Source organism: Acartia tonsa, chromosome 9 (assembly GCF_053477335.1).
Source record: "Acartia tonsa isolate MP-2025a chromosome 9, ASM5347733v1, whole genome shotgun sequence".
Lineage (NCBI taxonomy): Eukaryota > Metazoa > Arthropoda > Copepoda > Calanoida > Acartiidae > Acartia > Acartia tonsa.
This window is the reverse complement of record NC_137268.1, coordinates 50,259,402-50,285,305: the sequence shown is the minus strand read 5'-3', so window position 1 is coordinate 50,285,305 and position 25,904 is coordinate 50,259,402. Positions and strand designations below refer to the sequence as shown.

General features: G+C 30.7%; 2 protein-coding genes across 2 annotated transcripts in view; both read left to right on the top strand.

Moving 5' to 3' along the window:
- The window catches only part of LOC145327607 (uncharacterized), a 48,610-nt gene extending 47,602 nt beyond the window's left edge, over positions 1 to 1,008 (top strand). Inside the window, exon 4 of the mRNA XM_080171146.1 lies at positions 819 to 1,008. Coding sequence (XP_080027272.1) covers positions 819 to 1,008 — 190 coding nt within the window. The remainder of the gene's footprint in view (positions 1 to 818) is intronic.
- A 243-nt stretch (positions 1,009 to 1,251) lies between these two features.
- Positions 1,252 to 25,904, top strand: part of Ccdc85 (coiled-coil domain-containing protein 85) — a 74,267-nt gene continuing 49,614 nt past the window's right edge. The window contains exons 1-5 of the mRNA XM_080171145.1: positions 1,252 to 1,289; positions 5,746 to 7,199; positions 7,724 to 7,786; positions 16,621 to 16,757; positions 18,934 to 18,985. Of these exons, the coding sequence (XP_080027271.1) occupies positions 5,766 to 7,199; positions 7,724 to 7,786; positions 16,621 to 16,757; positions 18,934 to 18,985 (1,686 nt within the window). The 5' untranslated portion in view covers positions 1,252 to 1,289; positions 5,746 to 5,765. The remainder of the gene's footprint in view (positions 1,290 to 5,745; positions 7,200 to 7,723; positions 7,787 to 16,620; positions 16,758 to 18,933; positions 18,986 to 25,904) is intronic.

The window sequence follows — 25,904 nt, the reverse complement described above, 5'->3', positions numbered from 1 at the left end:
TAGATGGTAGATAGATAGATAGATTGATTGATTGATTGATAGATTAATTGATAGATAGATAGATATATAATTAGATTGATAGATGGATAGATAGACAGATAGACAGATAGATATATAGATAGATAGATAGATAGACAGATAGACAAATAGATAGATAATAGTAGTAATACCCAGCACCAGCCCTCTCCACAGAGGCCTCAAACTCTTAGTCTCATCCCCTCACATCAATCATCCAGGTGTGTTCATTCATTGATTAATAGATAGATAGATAGATAGCAGTAGTAGTAATACTCAGCACTAGCCCTCCCAACAGAGGTCTCAAACTCTCAGCTTCATACCCTCACATCAATCATCCATTGATTAATTGATTGATAAATTAACAGATCTATAGTATAGATGTATTTAAATAACTACCTCAACCCCTTTTTCCAAGGATATTTATGGTCTGCTAGCAAATTGTTTTCTGCTACTTGGCTGTGTTAATATTCCCGACATTATTGGTTGATTTTTAAAGACCCAATTGAGAGTCTACACAAGGTCCTCGGGAAGGGGACAAACAGTTATTAATAGATTGATTGATTGGTTGATTAATTGATAAATTGAGTTATTAATTGAATAAAGCTTTGCCATGATGTTGATGGCTATTTGATTTAAAGTTAAGGTCTTTGGATGGTTTTAGGCTATTTTCTTCTACCTACCTAATGAATTGGTTGTTAAATACATTGATTTATTACTAATTTGATAACTTGATTGAACTAAGGATTGTTGAATTGACTGCCCTCTAGTGACTAATTCCTAAACTAAATTTGTTATTTCAGACTGAAAACCGGTTCCAGTAGCAACAATAGCAAGTCAGTTGTTTCCCAGAGTACAACGACGACCTCTAGTGTGAGGTTTAGTGACCATGTTTCCTCGTCTGCTAGTGGCAATACTGCTAGTGTCACGTCTACTTCAACAACTACGGCCAGTTCGGCCCCATCTTCAAGGAATGCTACAATTTTGAAATGATTTCAATTATCTTTTTTCCTTTTTTAGATACTTTTATGCTCTCTCTCTCTCTCTATCTATTTGTCTACCTATAATCTATATATCGCTTTTTCTCAGCATTTCTCTCTCGCTCTTACTTTGTCTATTGCTCTCACTCTCTAACTATCTTACCATCCATCTAACTATATCTTTCTATCTTCTTCTCTATCTATCTATGTTAATATCTTACTATTTATCTACCTATCAAAATTGTAACTATTCTAACAGATCTTTGAGTAATGGTTATCATAGCTCCTCTTTAGGTAACTATTTCTTTTTGATGTAGCTGTGTTTAGTGCCCTAGGATAATGGGGATAGATGTCACTGCATTTGACCTTCCTATTCTATTGACGTCATAGTAAGAAGGAAAGAGAAGATAAAGGGGATAATAAACCATCTAGAAAAGAGATTGAATATAGGGTATTTCCTGACGTCAATTGAATAGGTAAGCCGAAAGCAGTGACATCTATATCCATTTTGCTAGGTCACTATAGATAGCTACCTTTAGAGTTTTATGAATGAATTAACAAGGATGATAATAACCTAAGTAGCATTATACACATAAAATTCAATATTACAGCCCAATAGATGATAAACAACATATACCCTTCTAAAATAGAAATTTTATACTCTGCTTTTTTAACCAACTAATCAAGATTAATAAAAGTACCCAAAGCACATGTTAAAAAAACTTTGGGTACCAGTAAGTTGAGACTGATACATTAAAGATACAGTACATTAAAAGCATAACTTGTGAATTATGGGCCTAAATAAACTATGTATGTAAATCTTATTCGGTTCTAAAGATATCATTTACAATAGTATCACAACAGAAAAACAAGCTATTTTATATAAAAGTAAGAAGCTAGTCCTAAAGGCATTTAGGGGCTCTTGGGGGAAGTGTAGTTATAAAAAGAAAAAGCGAAGAAAAAAATCTTTTTAAGGGGGAATTTTTTTTGTTGATTTCTTTTAGATGGGAGGTGGTACCCTCCCCCAAAATAGTTACAAACCTTCCCAGGACCAATATGAAGCTACTCAGTAAAGGAGAACCATATAGGTTCAGTAGTACACACACAGACAGAGATCCTTCTACTTTGTTACAAGAATTATGCTGTGCTAAAACTAAATATAATAACCCCAAAAATCTCCCAAACGAATTTATGCACACGGTTGGACCCTCAGATGTCAAAACTTTATTTTAGTGTTTGGCCAAAATGACTTAGCAATTGTATCTGTAAGTACGTCTAATAATACCCTTTGCTATTTTTAAAATCCTAGAAAAAATTTTTTGCAAGAAAATTGCATAAATTCGCAACCTTTTTTAGAACCACTACATAACTCGAGTTTTAAAACTTTTTATATAAAATCCTTTTTACAAAAAATATCAATAATTACTTAAAATTAAACCTGAAAAAAAAAAAATCTCATTACACGTGTTAATTTGCATGTTTTAGGTCTTTTTTTGAGGAAAGTATAACTTCCACATTTTTGATAATAATATATTTTTTTAACATTTCAAAGTAAAATATAATAAAACTTAAACGATTTTTCTTGAATTATCAGTTGAAAATTTCATCAAACATGCAATTTAAGTGATGAAAATTTAATAAAATCATTTTTTGAATGTTTAGAATTACCAATTTTCTACATTTAAAACAAAATGTTAACAAAATTTAAAAACATTCTAATATATAACTTTAAAAATCAATAACATTTTATAAAATGATGTTTTAAAAAATAAATCATTAAAAGGTATTAAAATGCATTTTAAGTTGCTTAAAATTAAAACGAGAATATCTTTTTACACTTTATTCTTTGTAATAGAGATTAATCGTCATTTGCTGAAAATAAAACATTTAATAAACTAATTGAATCTTTTTGTGACCATGTTTAAACTTTTTAATTTTTACACTAAGGTGTTTTTTAATGAAAATCTTTGTTGAATTCTCTTTTGCGACAAAAAAAGAAAGGGAATTTTTTACTATTTCTAGGTTATCTTATGTAATTTAAACTATATAATATGAAATAATTTTTAATTGTCTTTCTTTTGAGCCACAAAACACTGTAAAATGTAACATATATGCAAAAATAACAATTTTTTTATTGAATATTATAATATCCTTATATGACATTGTGTCAGAGCTTATTCTTTAGATCATATGTTCATGAAAAGTAGTCATAAACTTGGAGGGTTGCGCTATTTATTAGAATATTAAATAAACTTGAATGGTAAAAATATTAGCATAGCCTTTGTTAATTCAAATGCTTTAGGTATATTATTCGGAAAGTTAGTTAAAAAAGAGAGAATTTGCTGTGTATACTGTTGAAAGACTTTCAAAAATGTAAATTACAAAGCAATCCTAAAAGATCGGGTCGTAGGCGAGTCTTAGTCGGGGGTTTTCTGATAGCAAATATTGCGTTATTGGTATACAATGTAAAAAAAAAACATTTTAAAGAAATTCTTTAAATAAAACCCAACGTGTATTGACAGTACAATCATCTTAATGCTAGCAGACATATGTTTATCAACATTTGCAGAAAACTATTTCCACAAGAAAAATTATTCAGGTTTCTACTTCACAATTTTAAATATTTCTTTCTGATAAAATGTTTGACATATATCGTATAATCATTTACCAAAAAAATATTTTGATAATTTAGATTTCAGAGAAGATTAATCCTTTCAAAAAAACTAAGACGACATTTTGCATCTTCTGTCATGACATTTTAGAAAAAATATAAAAAACCAAAATTTAGTATGAAAACTATTTTCATCGATTTTTCTGAAGGTATTATCGTATTCTGTGGCTTTGTTATTATCATTTACTTATATCGAAAGTGCCAAACATTGTACCCTAACTTATTCATTTAATAAAAAACCAACCGTGTGCAGTCTATTCAGTTTATACTGTAATGGGGGTATATTAGGACAATTCAAAAAAAATTTAAATAAAAAAATGCAAATTTAATTTGATATTTGGATCTTAAGGGATAAGACAATGAACGATAAATTGTTGTATATCCTCAATTATGATAAACAAACTACATCTTCTGTTGATTATAACTATTGGTAAAATTGTTTTGTTATTACTAGATGGATCTAACCTTTAAGATTTGATAAAAGTATCCAAAGTTTTCTATAATGAACAGTCTACTCCCTCCTCAAAATGATAGATAGATAAACTGGATGGTATTTAAAAAGTAGCATGCTGATAAAAACGGAGTCCTATTAATAACTCTGCATGCTATTTAGTATTTCTTTGAAATTACAAAATAGCTTTTTTCCCTTATGTTTTCCACCATTTAAAAATAGTAATTTATTCTAGATTGTGTATTATTACACTTTATAAAATTAGGTAAAGTGTAAAATTATTGGTCGAATATTTGTACTTTTATACAATTGTATTTTTCTCTTAGTGCCGGCAGAGCCCCTAGAGGCCTTTACGGGCTCCTTGAGAGATTTGGGGGAAGTGGGAGTCAACCCTCTACTTTTCATGTTAGTTTAAAAAGCAAAAGTAAAAAAGGGTTTAGGGATTTTTCAATATGAATATCAGATGAATCTCTTTTAGCAACATTAAGATAATATGTCATCAATGAACGTTGAACTAAATGCTGTTTTTTGCTTTTTTTCTGCAATACAAATATTTGGCGAAAATGCAGAAACGCTGTAAATGGCTCGCGAGGCTAAAGTAGAGCAAACTTATGTTTATTCATTGCAGACCAAATTTTCATATTAGCAAAATACAGATTATGATTTTATTACAGATATTAATTTATGATTAACTAGTTGCTTCGCTCTTGGTCATTAGGGGTGAGTCAGAAAATAGCCAAAAACCATCCCAAGAAACTTCCCATACAAAGTACAGCTAATTGGGAACAGCATTTTTCCAGATCTTTAGCTCCAGACAAAAAGAACGTACTACTTTATATTAAAGGATACTTATCTTTTTTTTTTAAACTGGGTGTCAGATTTAGACAGGGGGAAGATATTTTGCTGTTAAATTGTGTCCAAATTTTATAAATACGATCTCTTATTTGTTGGATTAAAAACTTGTGTTGCTTTTATGATTTACACAAAGGGTAAATTTTACATAATAATTAAAATCAATATATCGTCAAATGTCTTATTCCCTAAGATCCTTGGTTTTTTAAAACAGTATTTCCGTTGGCTCTATAACTTTTGGGACTATTTTTGATTGGTTGGTTCATTAAGTTTATGTTAAAAAATTTTAACCACTAATAAATTCTACAGAAGGGGTAATTTTGTACATATATCATCATTGGGGAAGTACATCAGCTTACCAGCCATTGTTCCCTGATTTCAACTAGAAATTAAACAACTTATTTTTCTTTTTTTTATAGGAACACCGCGTAATCTAATTACGCAAAAATAAATTAATTTTGCTTTCGGCACCTATTAAACATATTAAAAAGGAAATAAAAGTTTTTTTCAATTAAATTTTCTCATAGTAAGTTGTTAGTTAAGTAGTTAGTACTAGTTAATTTTTCCATCATAAAATGCATATTTTTTTATTACTTAATAAGTTTAGCAATCTTTAAATGAATACTTGATTAAATATGGGATAGTTAATGTTATTGGCAATTTTTTTAGGTTTTAGGCTGTTTTTACATTCCCAGTCCCTTTGATTTCGAGCTCGTAGATTCTAGGAGCGCTGTATATTAGTTTAAAGAAAAATTAAAATGAAATTTTTGTTTCAGGTCCAACGACAAAAAGTATAATGAAAACCTCAAGCACCCCCTCACCCCCCAACAACCCCACCCCCAGCAACAATCCTCCGCATCCCAGTTACCAACACCCCTTCCCCCACAACAACACCCACCCCCACAATCCACCACCCCCGCCCTCCTCCCAACCCTCCCCATACCCCCAACAGGGCGGGGGTAGCTATGGGGGAAATATTCCCCAGCACGCGTCCTACCCCAACGGGCCTAGCTATAATTCTAACGGTCAAAATGGGCATTCAACGGGGGGCAATGGTCATCACAACGGTCCTAACATGCCGATGACTATGAATCATGGCGGTCAACAAATTGGTCATCCCAATGACAATATAAACGGCAGTCGGAAGTTTTTGAATAATTCAATCCACCATAACCATCATGCGCAGTCGATACCTTCATCAGCGCCCAATAACAGCCAATCGTCAGTGTATCAAACCCCGCACAGCGGCCATGTAGTTATGTCCTCGAACAGTCATATATCGTCTTCAAACACGCAAATGTCGTATTCCAACACGCATATGTCGTCTTCAAATAATCATATGTCGTCTACGAATAATCATATGTCGTCGTCGAACAATCATATGACATTACAAAGTCAATCGGGAACCCAAACTCAAGCACCTAGTCAACTGCCGACAAGTGGCAATAAGCAACAGCTAATTCAACAACATCAACAACACAATGGGCATAATAACCAACAGCAAGTCACAAGTCACCTGCAATACCCATCCCAACAGCAAAAGTATCACAATAATAATAATAGTAAAATGGGTGTTGAACCTGGCAACTCAGGGCCAACTTATCGAGCTCCCAATTTTGGCCTCAACGGGGGACACCATCCGTTTGCCCCCAGCAATTATGTGCAACAGCATCATAGCAACAGCAATGCTCCCACACCTACAATTGTATCATCTATTAACAACAACAGCTCTACAATGGCCGGTGCAGGTAACATGCAGAGCAAACCGGTTTTCACCCAGGCTAATGAATCCTCAATGATGAAACCGACCACATCAACGTCCTACCCCCAGTCGGCCTACAGCAAGTCGGCCGGTGGTGGTCTACCACCATCCAAGCCCTACCCGCCATCCTCTCTTTCAGCCGCCGTCTCTCTTATGGCAGCCACACACAACGGCCATATTCTTCAGCACCCCGCCCACCCTACCCCACCACCCTACCAACCCCCACCCCCGACTCCATCCAATCTAGAAATAAATCCGCCAAACCCGATTAGCGCAAATGCGCAAAATACAACGGCGGTTGCGGCAGCTCCGCCGCCAACTCGAGAGCCCATACGGTACGAGGGCGAGGATTTGAGCATGGTAGCACATCCTGACCTTTGCCGGAGGCTCATTGCCAGCAAGACAGAGCTCAAGAAGCTAGCATCGGAGAATAACAACTATGTGTCGGAGCTGAATAAAAAGATTCAGGTACAATATGTAAATCTAGTAGCGAAGCTACTTTATACTTTACTTTGTTTGTCTGTACATAACTGAATGACGGAATGTAAAGCTATGGAGGAAATGTGATGTCATATATTAAAGAGCTTCCAGTAATATTATTTACTTATATCCCTTTTTTCTTCATTCCTGATAAATAGCTTAAAACCTGTCAAGGACAATATCAAAGCTATCCCGAAAAGCAAATATTTACCGATAGTTTTGACTTTAGATATAAATTAAAAATAAAGGTTTTAAAAGCTATTTTTCTTAATATTTTGTTGTAAATAGATATAAAAGTGTCAAATAACAGAAATCCTTTTAATTTAAAAGCCTTGGGTTCGATTTCATTTATAAATTTTATATTTTGATATTTTTTAGCTTCCATATAGCTTTAGAAAGTCCGCATGTCTTTAATTCTTTTTTTATTGGTTGAAATGTTTAAAATATCAACAAAATATCATTTTTTTGTGATTTATAGACATTACTTTTTAAATTGATTTTGTTTTTTTTAGGATCAAGTAACTGAAATCAGAAATCTGAAGGATTTGAACCATAGGCTAACTGAAGATAACCAGGTTTGTTATCTATCTATCCATCTTTATATACATCTATCTATATCTATCTATCTATTTATCTCGATATCTATCTATCTATCTAACTATCTATCTAACTATCTATCTATCTATCTATCTATCTATCTATCTATCTATCCATCTATCTATCTATCTATCTATCTATCTATCTATCTATCTATCTATCTATCTATCTATCTATCTATCTATCTATCTATCTATCTATCTATCTAACTATCTATCTAACTATCTATCTATCTATCTATCTATCTATCCATCTATCTATCTATCCATCTATCTATCTAAATATCTATCTATCTATCTATATATCTATCTATCTATCTATCTATCTATCTATCTATCTATCTATCTGTCTATCTATCTATCTATCTATCTATCTATCTATCTATCTATCTATCCATCTATCTATCTATCTATCTATCTATCTATCTATCTATCTATATATATATATATCTATTTATCTATCTATATATCTATCTATTTATCTATCTGTATATCTATCTATTCATATATCTATATCTACTTATCAAGTATTTTTTTTAAATACCCATTTTTTTCTACAAATATATTACGACTTAGGGATCTTCAGGGATAAGACAATGGATAATAAATTGGTGCACATCTCAAGTGGTGAAAAACAAAATTACCCCTTCTGTAGATTTAAATTATTGGTTGAAAAACTTAGTAAACATATCAAATTTACCCAAAGTTTTAAGAAAGCTATTAAGAAAATGCAGTTACAAAACTTTGGGTACCAGTATAATTTACAGTCCAATATCCCCTTCCTCCTTGATTACGACTGCATTCCAAGTTTCTTTTATATTTGTGACATGTGGAAAAAATGCTTTTCAATGCTTCAAAAAAGCTTCATCAAAAATGTTTCACATAAACCATGGTTTAATGGATATCAAAGTATTTTTTATTACAAACGGATACGCCCCTAGAGTCTTGAAATGGGAGAGGGAAAGGGGGTTGAAATGTTTTATTTGAATTTGAAAAGTGTAAAATTGGAGTGGGTGGGTGTATAGGGGCTATTTAACTTTGGAAGATGGGGGTACCCTCCCCAACGCTAGTTAAAAACCTTCCCGGGACCAATAAGACTCTTTTCTTATACAGTTAGCGAGATCTTTTATAGCTTACAGAAGCACATCCTGTTACGATTAAATAATTAAAAACTACTTTTCTGATTCCTTTTTCTCTGTGAAAAAAATGATTTAAAGGAAAAGTATTTGGCACTTGTTGAAAAGAGGGCTAACCCAATTTTTATAAAGATTTTAAACCTATTGTATATTTAAGGTCGGTCCGTTGGTACGATCGTTTTTGTTGTATTTTATGATTCTTTTAACAATAAGAAATAATTTAAAAAGCGTAGCAACTCATTATGTTTGTCATTAAGAGAATATCCGTAAAGTTCATTTTGATTTTTTTATGAGATAGATTATCCTAATTTTTTAATGGGGATTCCCTAAACAACTTGGCACAATATAAGAATCAAAGCAATGTCTTAAAATGTCCAAATTAAGAATCCTGTATATAGATTACTATTTTTGTTAATACACGTTTGTCCAAAGGTTCTGTTAAGCTTTGCTTTTATGGATGTTGTCATCCTTGTTTATTCACAGATTCGTGATATAAGAATTTTGTGTTACTACATTACTACTAACTTTAAGAACTGTTTAAATAGCAAATCACTGGAATATATTTGTATGTAAATAGCTAAAAAATCTACTATATCTATTCCAATGACATAAATGTATAAATATATAAGATGTATATTACAGACAACTACCTAGCCCAAGTAGTGTGGATCCTTCTGTCTCCTAGCAAATAACTATTTTTTCTAAGCTGTGTATATTTTTTCCCAATTCTATTAGCTGATTTCAAAGACCCAATACAAAATCGGATTAGTGTCCCTGCCCTGTGGGCAGAGTTACATATAACTCATGCCCCCTAAATTATTTTACATTAATTTTGAATGTTAGTCATATAATAGATTCTCATTGACCTAGAGAATCATCACACACTTAAATCAGCCGTCTATCAGTAATAGCAGCCGAGTAAATAAAAAATGTCGAAAGTCCTTAATGGCATTATTGACAAATTGACAGGCTTATTGATGCTCATTGGTATACGAATTGTTCAATTAAAATATCTTAAAAAGTTGCCGAAAAATTTACATTTTTTTACGGACAAGCCGACATTTTGTAACATATTTAATTATCCATTTATTTCTCCATAATAAAGAATGCAGAAAAAAGTCTTTATCGGCCAAGAAAATGGATTTAGTATTAAATGGATCTTACACCAAATTATCATGTACTCTAGTAAAGTGAAACTTGTAGCTGGCCTAAATAGAATTAACCCATCTGATCCCCTCCTTCAGGATTAACGAACTTACCAATACATGCTGTACATGTTAGCATCCTGAATTGACGACAATTTTCCCCCTGTCATAATATCCACGTATATTGTATATCCATTGGCAAGAAAATGCGGGGTTCTCAAAGCCTATATATACAATTCTAACGTGTAGAATTAAAATGCCCTTTTTTAGAAGTGTTACATTCCGATTTTTACATGTTAGTAGCGAAGCTACTCTATAATTAGTTGTAAGTTCGTCAATTAAAAAAATTATCATTTATAAAATACTAGAGTTGGCTCGATATAACTCTCTCGCTATTGGCTAGTGTTCTATAAGTATATATCTATTTATCTATTTCTCAATAAAAAAAATTTCAGCCCCCGACATTACTATCTAAAAGAAAGTAGTGAATATTTAATAATTTAAATGATTTTAAGATTTCTTCAATTATATTTTTTTCAGTTTACCATCATCAAAGGGTTAATATGATTAAAATTTTAGTTTCAATATTTGAACACACAGGAAGTGTCGCCACAATAGAATTCTTTTAAAACAGAGTTTTCTTAAATTTACTATATTATTAATTTTTATTTTCTTTTTTATGATTATAAATTAAATACATCAATATAATGTAAATAGCAACATGAAATGAAAAAAATGAATTTATTTTTAATAAAGTAAATAATGGGTCTTATCGTTCTGGGCAATGAGAGTTTATTATCGATTATGGGAGCACTATGAGTTTTAAACGATTATTTCTTGGAAAATTTGAGCTCGTTTATAGACATTTATTTCCTATATAGATCTGTCATGGATCTTGAAGCAATAAAGCAGGCCCTTTTGTAAATGTGAAAAATTGGAAGAATCTATTAAATAAAAGTTATCGCAAATATACTTAGTAAATAACAGTTATTAATCTGTGATCTTAAGGGATAAGACAATGGACAATAAACTGATGCACACTCTCAATGATGAGTAACAAAATTACCCTTTGCATAATATAAAATTTTAGACAATGCTCGTTTCAACTATGCAATGAAGATTTTATTTAAAGTACCCAAAAGACTATCAGCCAGATGGGTACCATTTTATTTTTTTTTCATAGCTCCGCTACTTATGAAGATAATATTAAGCATATTCTTGTTTTCTTTTTGATATTTTAAGCATGGCTGTCATATACTTTTTTCAGATTTCAAATTTGATTTGAGATTTTTAAAAGTTATGCTTTTCTAAAATTAAAGCTATTCGATCGTTTGGACCTTTTAAATGTATGTTAATATAAATTCAGTATAAAACAGTAGAAAACTACAGTTGCGCCTCTAGCATTATGAGGTAGGACAATAAAAAAGCCTGTAACTATCCCAGGACCTTTGTGATGCTTCCCTAAAATATGGACCTCCATCGTTTTTTATTAAAATACTTTAAAGAAAAATAAATAAACAGAAATAGATATATTATTACGTGGATGTTCATTTTCATGTGCTTTAATAAAGTAATATTCGCAGCAGGATAAAATATCGATACCCCCCATTTACTCCCTTTACCCTATCCCCTCCTCTCATACTGTATGAACGAACTGTCTAATAAATGAAGTCCATATTATCAATCTAAATTGACCACTAATTTTCTCCTGTCATAATATTTATGTATATTCTATATCCATTAAATCAGACCTCTTTTAACCTTTTTATAAGGGAAAGTGGTAAAAGTTATTTGATAACAAACCAAATGGCTGTTAGTAAATTAAATAGTTTGGGTATGTAGTTAATAGTTTTATAGCGCCAATAAAAATTTAGGGTTACTAATAGCCCTAAAGGAATTTCTGTAAATAAGCAGGGATATTAAGGGATAAGACAATGAATGATAAATTGATTGACACCTCAAATTATGATACTGTCCTTTCTGTTGAAAAAATTTATTGGTTGAAAAGTTTGGACATTATATTAAGTTTTACCATATATTGGATAAATATCATCCACTGTCTTATCCCTTAAGATCCATGGCTGATATATAAAGCAAATACATAAGACTTTGATTCCCCTTTGAAACATCTGGGGTGCATTGCTTTCCGCAAATTAACACATCAGGTTTAAGGCAGGAAGGTAGGGGATATTGGGCTGTTTATTATACTTGTCCCCAAAGTCTTATGTTAACTTTTTTCTTATTCGTTAGTTTAACAACCTGGTGACTTTTATTGAATTTTGATTGGTTGGTTCATTTAGTATAAATGTTTCAACTATTAATTGTAACCTACAGGAAGGGTAATTTTGTGTATCATCATTCATCATTGTGAATACATTAATTTATCGGCCATAGATCCCTAGGTTTATAGTCGCTAAAATACAAAGAAGTTCAGTTTTTTTTATTGTATAAAATACTTTTATTGAATCATGATTGGTTGGTTAAAATTTTGGTTGCACAATTATTTCAACCAGTAATTTAAAGCGACAGAATGGGCAATTTTGTTTGAGGATTATATAAATTTATCATCCATTGTATAATCACTTCAGATCTCATTTTTAAAGAGAAAAGTCTATTTTTATAATGTGTTTCATTTGCAGAAGTGATTGGACGTCATATTATCTTGTATGTGAAGATTTTCTAATTTATAGATGTCATAAAAGTTAAGCCTATGAGCGCTTTAATCGGTGTTTATTTAAAACAACACGTTTATCTTTTTGTCTAGAGAGTGTCGGGTTCGATTCTCAAAGAAATTGATGTAAACCCCCAATGTTAATAAATCAAAGTTTTAGAGTAAATTATTGATTGAAAAGTTTGGACAATGCTAGTAAACCAAACAATCATGGTTTAATAAAAAACTACCTGATGAAGTTAGATTTTTAGCTGTTTTGAAGAAAGATCCATTTTTAAAAATCTTGTTAAAATGAAAGTTAAATAGTAAACCCACATTATAATGATAATAAATACCATCTTAAAATCTTCGGAAGGGTGGGGAAGAGTTTGTTAATCCCCCCCCCCCATTAAGGGGAATATAAAACATATTTCATCCATCCCCCCCCCCCCCCTCCCTATAAAATTTATTTTGTATGGGGGTTTGTATTATACTGGTAACCAAAGTTTTTTTATTTAATATCTCTTTAATTGCATTAAAAACTTTGTTACTTTTATTTGATTTTATCATTAATATTAATCTCCAGAAGAAGTAATTTTGAGCTACATAATAGGTAATTTTGTTAATTGTCATTGAGTATGAAAATAAATAAAGAAGTTATGCAATTTATGCTTAATAAGAAACTTAACAAAAAGTGTGGTCCTTATTATATATTTTGATTCTTCCAAGGATAAGTCATGGACGATAAATTGATGTCCATCCTAAATGATATATAATAAACAACATGTATATTATAATCATTAGTTGGAACCCACCAATAACAATTTAATAAAATTACCCAAAGTTTTTAAGCCAACGAATAAAATTCCATGGTTATAAAACTAGTATAATTTACAGTCCAATGTCCCCTACCTCCCTAAATCCTGATTCCTTCATACTTTTTTACTATTTATCTTTTTTCTTAAATTTTGTTGAATTTATATGAATTATATATATTTTTTTATTTTATTCCATACTTATCATAATATATAAAGTAGTAAGGTTTTTTATTTGTAAGTTGGTTAAGATCCCATGATGGTTTTAAGCTATGATTTTATAAACTTTTCTCCTGGGGTGGTTTTAGACTATTTTTAGGCTCTGAAGCTTATCTGCTAGTTTTTTATAATAAGCTACAATATATGTCTGTCTTTTTGTTTTTCAAAGATTGTTAAGAATAAGTTTACTGTATTTATTTTAAACATCAAAAATATAAGTTTTTATCCTTACTATAATATAGTTTACTTTATAGTTTTAAAATTATAATTGGCTGTTTTTATTTTAAAAATTTGTATACCCTATACTATAATAATTTAGCCCCTAAGTTTAAAAAATTCAATGATATTGCAACTTTGCACGCAAAAAGTTCGCAAAAGTTGCGCGAAATATTTGCACAATGAGCGTAGCAGTGTTTCAACAATGTTGCCATATTTATTTAAAAGTCTTGGGTTGGTTTTAGGCTATTTTTTCATCCCCTTCGGAAACAGAGCTCCTAGTAAAAAAAAACTAAAACTACCAGGGATGTTAAGGGATGAGACAATGGATATTAAATTGATGTACAACCCCAATTATGATAAACAAAATTACCCCCTTTTGTAGTTTAGAATTATTGAAGGAAAAGTTTGGATACTGCTACAACAGATCAATAGTATAGATGTACATATATACAGACAACTACCTCGCTTTATTTTTCAAATACCTCTTTCGTTTGCTTCTAAATAAATTTCTGCTACTTGGCTGTGTTAAAAAAACGACACCATTGGTTGATTTTCAATGACCCAATAGAAAGGTTGCACAAGGTGGTTGTGATGGGTAGATACAGTTATTTAACCCTTTCTCCCTCTAGTGTTTTACTCTAATGAGCCAACAAATAAAAGAACATGTTTCTAAAACTTTGGGAACCAATGTAACTAACATGCCAATCTCCCCTCCCCTCTGACCTTTTTAGAATCCTCTAAACCAACTGACTTACAAAACTACACAAAATTGTAGTATAGCTTTGCTACGCTAAATAAATATATTTGTTGGTCTGTATGTCTTACAACATAGGATGTAAAATGCAGGGACTTAAAGGGATAAGACAATGAAAAGTAAACTAATGCAACCCCAATGATGTTAAACAAAATTACCCCCTTTGTAGATAACAATAATTTGTTGGGACACTGCAAATTAATTCATACCTAAAGTTTTCAAGCCTGCCAATAAGAAAACGTGTTTATAAAACTTTGAGTACTAGTTTAATTTACAGTCCAATGTTCCCTCCCTCCCTGTGTAAAATATGTCCATAAAAGATTGCAGTTTAGTAATATTTTTAACACAAGGTCAGGTTAAGGCTTTTCCTTGTAGGGAGGTTACATTGGAACAAAAATTTACTGGTACACAAAGTTTTCAGACACGTTACTTTATTCGTTAGCTTTGAAACATTGGCGACGAATATTTAATTTGTGGGTTTACACTATCAAAACTTTACAACTAAGATTTTTATCTTTAAGAGTGGTTTCTGGGTTTCTGCATCATATACAGCGATTATTCAATGGAAGATAACTAAATGTGCAAATTTGTGGTATCTGCATTGGCTTAGTTAGGGTTTTCTGAGCCCCCGCAAGGTTTTAGCCCTCTTTATTATATTCTTCATTATGACTTATATAGACCTTATTTATTGGTCAGTTTATTCATCTACTAGGAGGGTGAGGTTGGGGTAAAGGGGGTGGAAAGGGGGAATCTTTATTTTAGCTGAAAAGACAAAATTTTGTTTATGTAATAAGATATCTGTCTATCTTAAATTTATTTTACTTTCTCTGTTTTTAAATCCTAAGAGCATGATTTTAGTATTAAATACCAGAGAGAGAGAAGGGACAATGGGTTGTTTATTATACTAGTACCAAAAGTTTTATTATAACGTTTTCTTATTTGTTGGTTTAACAACTTGGGGGAATTTAGTCAATTTGATTGGTTGACTCATTAAGTTGAGTGTTCAGACGTTTCTTAAATATACTGAAGGGGTAATTTTGTGTATCATAATTGGGGAGGGAACATTGGAGTTAATTTTTAATCATCACTATGTTTTCCTTTGTTTATAACAGTAACAGCATGCTATGATTCAAATAGATGCAAATCCATTTCACGGATCTTAAGGGATAAGACAATGGCCGATAAATTGAACTACATCTCAAAATTACCCATTCTGTAGATTATAATAAGTGGTTGAAACGTTTGGACAATCAACTTAATGAAACAACCAATCAAAATTTATTAATATTTCAAATGTATTGTTTTATAAGCTACTAATGGATATAATTGTCTTAGTTCTATTAAAATAGCTGCTTTAAAATTTTTTTTGTTTTGATAATAAAATGGTCGTTTTAATTTCTTTTTAAATGACCTATTTGTTTATTTGGTTTATATGCTATAACATAAGTTGATGTAATTAAGTTTTTTAAAATCTATTTATCAAACTCTATATGTTTCTTACCTATATAACGTTATATTTATTTATCTATCCATTCATCTATTTATCTAACTATATATATATTTATCTATGTGTCTATCTATCTATTTATCTATGCGTGTATCTATCTATCTATCTAACTAATCATCTATCTGTTTATATATCTATCTATCTAACTAATTATCTATGTGTTTATCTATCTATCTATCTAACTAACTATCTATATGTTTATCTATCTATCTATCTAACTAATTATCTATTAATCTATCTATACATCCAACTATCTTTCTAACTATGTATCTTACTATCTATCTATGTATACATATTTATCTATTTATTTGTGCATCCATCCACCTATCTATTCACCCCTCCATCTCCCTAACTATCTATCTATCTAGGAGCTGCGAGACCTGTGCTGCTTCCTGGACGACGACCGCCAGAAGGGTCGCAAACTGGCCCGCGAATGGCAGCGGTTTGGCAGATATACCGCGTCAGTTATGCGGCAAGAGGTCTCCAATTATCAAACTAAATTGAGGTAAACATTTATTATGATAGAAAGTTTATTTAATTGTTAGAAGGATGTATAGACAAAAATATAGACAAATGAATTAATAGATGTATATATATATGGATGCATATTTGTATAGATAATGGATATACATATAGATGGATAGACAGATGGGAAGATAAATATAGAAAGTTGGATATAAAGTAGGATGGATAAATAGGTTGATAGAAGATAAGATATAAATATATCAATAGATATATAGATGAATAGATAGGTAGATAAATACCTAGATAGAAACAAAGATGGATAGATTGACAGATTAGTAAATTGTTCTATGGATAGATTGATTGATAGATGGATGATTTGCTGGATCGATTGATAAATATGAAATTGATAAACAGAAAGACAGCAAGATTGTTAGTTAGACAGTTAGAATACAATAAAATTTAAATAGAAAGGCGACTTTCTGAGATTCAATTACAATTTCTACCGAAAAAAGTTTTAAATTTTAATGTTTTGTATAATTGAAAAAAATGAAAGACATTAAATTAACATGTTATTTTTTCACATTCTTTGGTTTATTATAAAAAAGAAGTGAAACTTGCAGCATCTAGGCGACTTTTTCTAAGGTCGACTTCTCTTGGGAGGGTGGTGGTACCCTCACCCAAATAAGAGCAAATTAGAACCTACTAAGGGTGTACCATATCGGTTCAGTGGTTAGCAAGGTGCTTCAGTACTCAAACTAGATTTTAATGTCCATAGGAAAATTACCCAACTCTACCCTTAATCTGCATTTTTTGGTGCATAAGGAAAGGGGAGAGACGAAAAACTGAAAGAATGAATACATTTTCAACATATATGGTATTCCTACATTGTTGCTTTAAAATTCATCATAGCAAAAAAATAGGAAGTCTATACGTTTGTCTATAGCTAAGAAACTCCTTACTTACAGGTCCTGGGCCTTCTTTTCCTCGTTGCTAACAAAACTGTTTTTATCTTAAAATTTTTCATTTAAATATATGCGGAAAGCTGTCTATAATACGATGCGATAAATAACTATTGTAGTATTTGACCTATTATTGATATAATACAATATAAAATAGTCTAAAACTTTCACAACTGCTTTACTTTATTGCATTCGTCGAGTTATTACGAAGAAAAAAAAACTATACACACAATAAAAAGGTGAAAATATATGATTTTCTTCAAAATAAGCAACAATTTTGGATATTTTAGGGGTCAAAAATTGGTCTTTTTATGAAAACACTTATGATATGTATGAAAAGATGGAATGTAATCAGGGAAGGAGGAAACATTGGTATGTTTATTACACTAGTCCCCAAAAATTTTCTTATTCGTTGGCTATACAACATTTGAAACTTTTATTGAAGTTTGATTCATTAAATACATTGTGTCTAAGCGTTTCAACCACTAATTTTAATCTACAAACGGGTCATCTTTGTTACGTATCGTCATTGGGGATGTATATCAATTTATCGGCCACTGTTCTATCCCTTTAGAACTCTGGAGTGTAATAATTTCCAAGCTGTGAAATTAAATTGAGAAGATAGTTTTTTTTGCGAACTTTTTCGCACATTTTGATGAAAAACAGCATGCTAGGGGGATAGATAGATAGATGGACAGACGGATAGACTGATAGATAGAAATATGAATCAATAGTTAGTTAGATAGATGGACAGACGGTTGGATTAATATATAGAAATATGAATGAATAGATAGAAAGATGGACAGACGGATGGACTGATAATTGAAATAAAATTGAATGGATAGATAGATAGATAGATGGACAGACGGATGGACATATAGATAGAACTATGAATGAATGTATAGATAGATAGACATATACATATATAGACGTATGGACAGATAAATAGATGTATGAATGAATAGATAGACAGATGTATAGATTTTTAAAAAGATGAGTTGTTTATAAGATGAATATTTAGATAGATTATGATATGTTTAGATAGATGGATAAATTGATAGATTATGATATAAATAGATAGATGGATTGCTAGTATTTAGTCGTTTAGTATGACTTACTTTACCTAAGTTAAGGACAGACAGACAGACTAACAGACGGAAATACAAACGGACAGACAGACGGACAGACAGACGGACAGACAGACGGGCAGACAGACTAACTAACTAACTTTTAAACTAACTTTTCTCATAATTTTAGGGATCTAGACGGGAAGCAGCAAGCTTTGGTTAAAGACAATTTAGAACTCAAGGTGACTTTTTCTTTACTTCTTATTTATTCATTTAGGTACTTTTATTAACTCGTGATTGGTTGCTCCAAATTAACAGTATTTAAACCTTTTGAACTTAGTTGTGTAATCTACAAAGGGGTTGGTTTTGTTTATCATCACTATTGGGGATATGCATTCATTTATTTTCTTGTCTTAGTTGAATAGTCAGGAAGGGGATATTAGACTGTAAATTATACTGGTACCCAAAGTTTTATAAACATTATCTTTCATTTTAATTAATAATTTTAATCTATAGAAGTGGTATTTTTGTTTAACATAATTACGGTTGTACATCATTTTATTTTCTATTGTCTTATCTCCTAGGTGTTTTTTATCCTTAAAAATTTTAATTAATTTGAGATAATTAATAGTTTATAATTATACCGTTAGAAAACCATTTTTCTGGTAAATGATTTTATTTGGGCAAACGGATTGATAACGCTACTCTAAAAATTAAAACTTTGAATTTAATTTAAAATAAGTCTTGCTAAAAATGTGTAAAAATTTTCTATGTTGCAATTTTTATTTTTTAAGTATATATATAAGGGTGTTACAAAATATTTCAACTTTCCTAAATTTTTATGCAATGCAACTTTGCTTTTTAAGAATATCCAAATTGCTAGCATTATAATTTAACCATAAAATCTTAGAATTTTAAGTATGTTTATTTATTTTTCATCAGTTCAATTACTTTCCGTACATAGTTTTTTTTTAGAAAAAAAGCCATCTGTTTAAAAGTTAAACAAAATAGGAAAAGTTACCAAAAATTAACTTATTTTTTCCGGGTAGCAGCTACTCTATAATATGAAATGTCCATTGTCCAAAACCGTTTGAAAACTGTTTGGTAGTTTATCTTTTTAGATCTCATAAAACACTAAATAATTGAGATCTACGTTGTAGGGAAAGCTTTACAAAGGTTCCGGGATGGTTTTATGCTATTTTATTTCATATATAAGTCTTGGGTCATTTTCTGCGAAAGTGTGTATGTTACTTTGACTTACGGACGGACATGTGAACATATTTTGTTATAAAGTAGCTGCGCTCTAGATGACAATTAAAAGATGAAAATCTTTTACTTTACATGTCAAGAAATTTTTGATTCTTTCCATTTAGGGTAAAATCAGGGAGGGAGGGTACATTTGACTAAAAAAATTACTGGTACCCAAACTTGTATAGCCAGTATAGCCCAAAACTTCGGGTACTATTATTGATTGGTTCCAGACTATTAGCGTCCAAATTTTCAACCATTAATTCTGTTTATCATCATTGGAAATGTACATATTGTCAATTGTCTTATCCTGGGAGATCCCTGGCGCAAAATAAACAAATCATTGTCTTTTTATGGCAGGCTTAAAAATAGGCCGTTAACTATCTATATTTAATCTATTTATCTTTCCATATTACTTAGAAGTATGTACTTAGGTATACCTATCTTTATCTATAGATAGTTATACTACCTCTTAGATCTACCTCAAAAATTGTGTTTTTATCTACTACATTAGTTTTTAGAGGATAGAAAATTAGATCCTATTAAATAGATAGATATTAGTTGCAAAACTGTCTCATATCTACTGTTAACATTAAAGCTACTTGATATATTTTTAGATATATAGATAGAAAGATAGATAGTAGCTATATACCCAAACTGTCATAATTGGGTAGAAAACAGACAGCTAGATAGAAAGATAGATACTAGCTACCCAAGCTGTCAAATATATTGTTAACATTAAATAGATTAATACATAGAAAGATAGTTAGTAGCTACCCAAGCTATCATAATTAGGTAGAAAACAGACAGATAGATAGAAAGATAGATACTAGCTACCAAAGCTGTCAAATGTATTGTTAACATTAAATGGTTTGTGTAAACCAAATTAGAAAACTGTTTTTTAAGCTGCAATATCATTTTGGGTTGATTAGGTCCTAATGTAAAACCCCCCATTTTTATTTTTAATAGATAGTTAATCCCCAGAGAGAGAGAAGAGACTGTTTAGGTAATTGATAACGTTTTCTTATTCGTTGGCTTTACAACTTAGGGGAGCACAGTAATAGTGTCTGACTGATTATGACGTAACAAAAAAATTTTACCATATTGGTCAATAACGGCCTCTCATTGGCTAATTTTTTTTGTTACGTCATAATCAGTCAGACACTATTACAGTGTTCAACTTAGGGACCAACAATCATTTTGTGAAAATACGTTTAAAATTTTAATAATTCACATTATGAAAAACTATGTAATATAGTCCAAAAGATTTGCTACTAAACTTTCTAAAGGTTATTGGGATATTGCTTTTGTTATCATATTAAAACAAGGATGACAACATCCATAAAAGCGAAGCCCTATTATGTTTTATGCCTTAAATCTGACTATTACAAAAATCATCCTACAAAATAGAAAGATTCTATCAAAATTAATGGACTTTTAGGGTTTATTTGTAGATAAGCTTTGCTTGATAAAAAAAGCGCCTTCGGCAAAAATTATTGACAGATTTTCCCTCGTTTGGACAATTTTTGGGTTACCTCAAAGAAAAATGCTTTGAAAAAAAACAATCCTTATACTAAAGTAACAGGATGTCTGTGTGTCTGTATGTCTGTGTGTACCGAAGGATCTCGCTAACCGCTGAACCGATCGGGTTCTCCTTAACAGGGTAGATTCTCATAAGTCCCAGGAAGGTTTATAACTATTTTGGGGGAGGGTACCACCACCCTCCCTAGAGAAAATAATTTTTTTTAAAATTTCCCAATTTTAGAAAGAGAGTTCAACGAAAAACAAACATCAAACGTAAAATATTTTTTAACTTATTCTTTTAAAATCTAAAATAAGAAATTGAATTATCAAATTCGACTCTCTCCTCCTCAAGTGCCCCTAGAGGCCTCTAGGGGCGTAGCCGCTAGTAATAAATATTTTATCAGGGACGGAGTGGACATAGGTCTGTAAATTGCACTGGTACCCAAAGTTTTATTAAAAAGTTGTTTTTCCTTCTTTATAAGCTCAGAAACTTTGGGTACTTTTATTTTAATCGGTTGGTTTTCATTTAACCAATAATTTCAACTTTAAATGGATTTTTAATCGACTCTAATAACTATATGTAAAAGTGGTACTGGCTGATATATTTGTGCCTTCATTAGGTTTCTTAAGGGATAAGACAATACTAGTGGAAATTTTTCTGTACTACGATGCTATACATGATTATTCAGTGTGACTGAAAACTGGTTCTAATCCAGCGGATATTAATCTGTTTGGAAGCCATACTTGGAAAAATGTTTAATAACCCTAAAAATGACGATAATTAATTTTCACTTTATTTGATTTAATGCTGAAGGATTAAAAACAACTTTCTATGTTTCATTAGAGTTAGTTTAGACATACTTATCAAAGGATCTTAAGGGATAAGACAATGAGCAATCAATTAATATACATCCTTAATGTTGATAAACAAAATTATCTCTTCTATAGATTAATAATATTGGTTGAAAAGTTTGGACACTGTTTATTTAAAGTAAATAACCAAAGTTTTGAAGCCAACTAAGGGTAGAATATGTTTATTAAACTTTGGGGACCAGTATAATTAACAGTCCAATGTCCCCTCCCTAAAATCAAAGCCATATGCAATTCTAACAACTTAAGTCGATTATAGTGATTACAAAAAAGTGTTCATTACCAGGAAGGGAGGGGACAATTGGCTATTTATTACACTAGTCCCCAGAGTTTTATTATAACGTTGTCTTATTCTTTGGCTCAACAACTTTGGGGACTTTTACTGATTCTTTTTTTGGTTGGTTAATTCAGTTGAGTGTCAAAACGTTTCAACCACTAATTGTAATCTACAAAAGGGGAAATTATGTGTATCATCATTGGGGGTGTTTATCAATTTATTGATCATTGCCTTATACCTTTAGATCGCTGGGTCTTTAGTAGTTTTACTGACAAATTTTAAAAAGTGTAACAGTCTAAAATTTGTCTATTATCTACGGAAAATAAAATATGTTTGTCATTCCTAAACAAACAGAATTATTATCGCATTAAGGCGCAATTTTTTTTCTTTCGCAAAAGTACTTGCAGCCACTCTTAAACAAGTTTTAAAAAGTTCAAAGATGTAAATACATGTTTCGTTTATAATACTGTACCTTGTTGTCCAAAGAATAATTCTTACAAAAATCAGATGAATAGGATAATTATATATTATAAACATTTGTTGTAGAAGTTAAAAAAAATTGTCCATTCTTATGAATTATTTAAACGATTAAAAACGTTTTTTAACCAAAAATAGTCAAAAACCTGTATTTCACTATTACAAGGCTTTGCTATATATCAGCCACCTTAACCATAAATCTCAAATCAATTAAACAAAAAAAGATTTACATATTCTCAATAATAGCCTAAAACCTTCACATAACCAATATACAAAGCTACCTCTCAAAGGTCAAATTTTATAATTAGATATGCAACAAAATTTAGAGATATTAAAGATATCCTCGGAAAAAATATATATAAACATGCAGAAAAATAGCCTAAAACCTATTGATACTTGTTTGTCAAGTCATTTTAGAGACCTTCAATGAATTTTAATTGGTTATTTCAAAAGTTGAGTGTCCAAACGATTCAACCACTATTTTTAATAACTAGAAGGGTAATCTTTTTCTATTATCATTTGGGATGAATATCAATTTATCAGCCATGGTCTTATCCCTATAGATCTCTGCAAACAGACGCACATCCTAGCACTTGTATCCTTGAAAAAGGTGTGTCTGTCTAAAAAAAGTTAGCATCCATACTGTTCAATCATAATTCTAAAATGCTTTCAGGCATCTTTTTTTTACAAAACTTTTCTGAAAACAGCAAAATAATTAAAGCTCATTCACTATATAATAAGGGATATTATTTTTATTATTTCATTTATTGGTCAGTTCGTTCAGTAGGGGAGGTAATTTGGTGTAAGATCCAAGTAATAATAAATCCAGTTATCTAAACTGCTAAACTTTAATTTAGAAATCTAACATCCTAACACCAATCAGGTTCCCCTGTGAAGCTACCCAAAAATGGAAAATTTAATTTAAACTGTATTTTTTGAACACTTTGATTTTAAAGGAAGAACACTAAAACACTCCCATCACATAATTAGGACAAAAATTTACTATCTTTTTCATAGAATAAAAATATAGAATAAATATTTATCGAATCCTGTTATAGACAGTTTTCTATTTTATTATTCTTGGAAAATTGTCTGTAATGCAATACAATACATGATTTTCCAGTATGTCTGTAAATCAATTTTCATTGGTATTAAAAAGTTTAAAGCCTATATTATTGATCAAACAATCTTAATTTCTTCAATCTTTTGTAGCTAACGAATAGGATAATGTGTTTATACAAATTTAATTATAAGTATAATTTATAGTCCAATGTCCCCTTCCTCCTTGCATCAACTAAAAAAGCCCCCAAAATGAAAAAAACAACATTCTAATCTTAATAATCTTTGTCAATTTTTGTGTATTTTTTCCTCCATCCCCCGGCTTAATTTTCAATATTTGAATGTTAAGTTTATGATTGATGTTGGGTTAAATGCTTAGGGTGGGAGGGGACATTGGGGACTGTAAATTATACTGGTATCCAAAGTTTAATAAGCACCCTAAATTTTACGTTTGTTTGAAAATTTGGGTTATTATTGTAAATCTAGAAAAGGGGTGAATTTGTTGATCAATATTTTAGGTGTACATTAATTTATCATCCATTGTCTTATCCCGCCATATCCCTGACAATTTTGATGGATGTTTGTTTAAATGAGTTGATATTGAGGTAATTGGGATGGAGGGGACAATGTTAGATTAATTAATATTTACACCCCCTCCCTCCTCTAATCATAAGCAACAAATGGCAGATTTTTTACACTATATCATGCAGTCTAAAGAACTTAATTCTTTAAATAAAGAGTGCCATCAAACCTCATTATTGTTTTATAGACAATGCTTTTAAAAACATATATTTTCACTGTATTACACTTCACTGTCCTATTTTGGTAAAAATAAAATAGTTTTGGGGTAAAATTATTTTTAATTCAAACTTTCCGACTAATATTTTCAACCTACATTAGGGTAATTTTGTTTATTTGTAAATCAAACCAATAATTCATTATTTTATTTGATAGCATTTCTATATAAACACTTAATTTTGACCTAGATGGAATGAGTTAAATCAATGGATATATTATTTCTTGGATGTTGCTCCAGATTATCATGTACTCTAAAGAAACGATGCTCACAGCTGGCTAAAATAACGATACCCTCCATCAACCCTATTCCCTTTCCTCCCACTTGATGAACGAACTGACCAATAAGGGATGTCCATGTTAGCAACCTAGAATTTACAAAAAAAATTTCCCCTGTCATAATATCCACGTATATTCTGTATCCATTGTTAAATCTGATTTCTGTAAGAATTTTTATTTTTGTATTTCTATAATATTGCCAAAAATTTTTATTATCAAACATACCAAAATATTTATTTGTATAGGGATCTTAAGGCATAAGACTGTTTGCACATTTTTATATTCGCAGAAAACTAGATATAATACGTTACGATACAGGATTTTTCAGTATGGCGTAGAACCGATTATAATCCAGCGGTTATTAATCGGTTTCCAAGCCATACTGAAAACTAATTTATATAATTCTTTTTATTTTTAATTTTTGCTATTATGTGTAATTTTCATTATTGTAAAAACTTATCAATTTTGAAGGGTTAACTTAAAACCTAAAGATCCTATAGCTATTAAATATTAGAGTATTACAGTAGATTATTAACCTACAGTTACTGTGATAGTGTATCATATATTTCTTGGAAACCACTCAAATCAGTTGTCAGCAGGAATCTCAAGGGATAAGACAATTAAAAATAAAT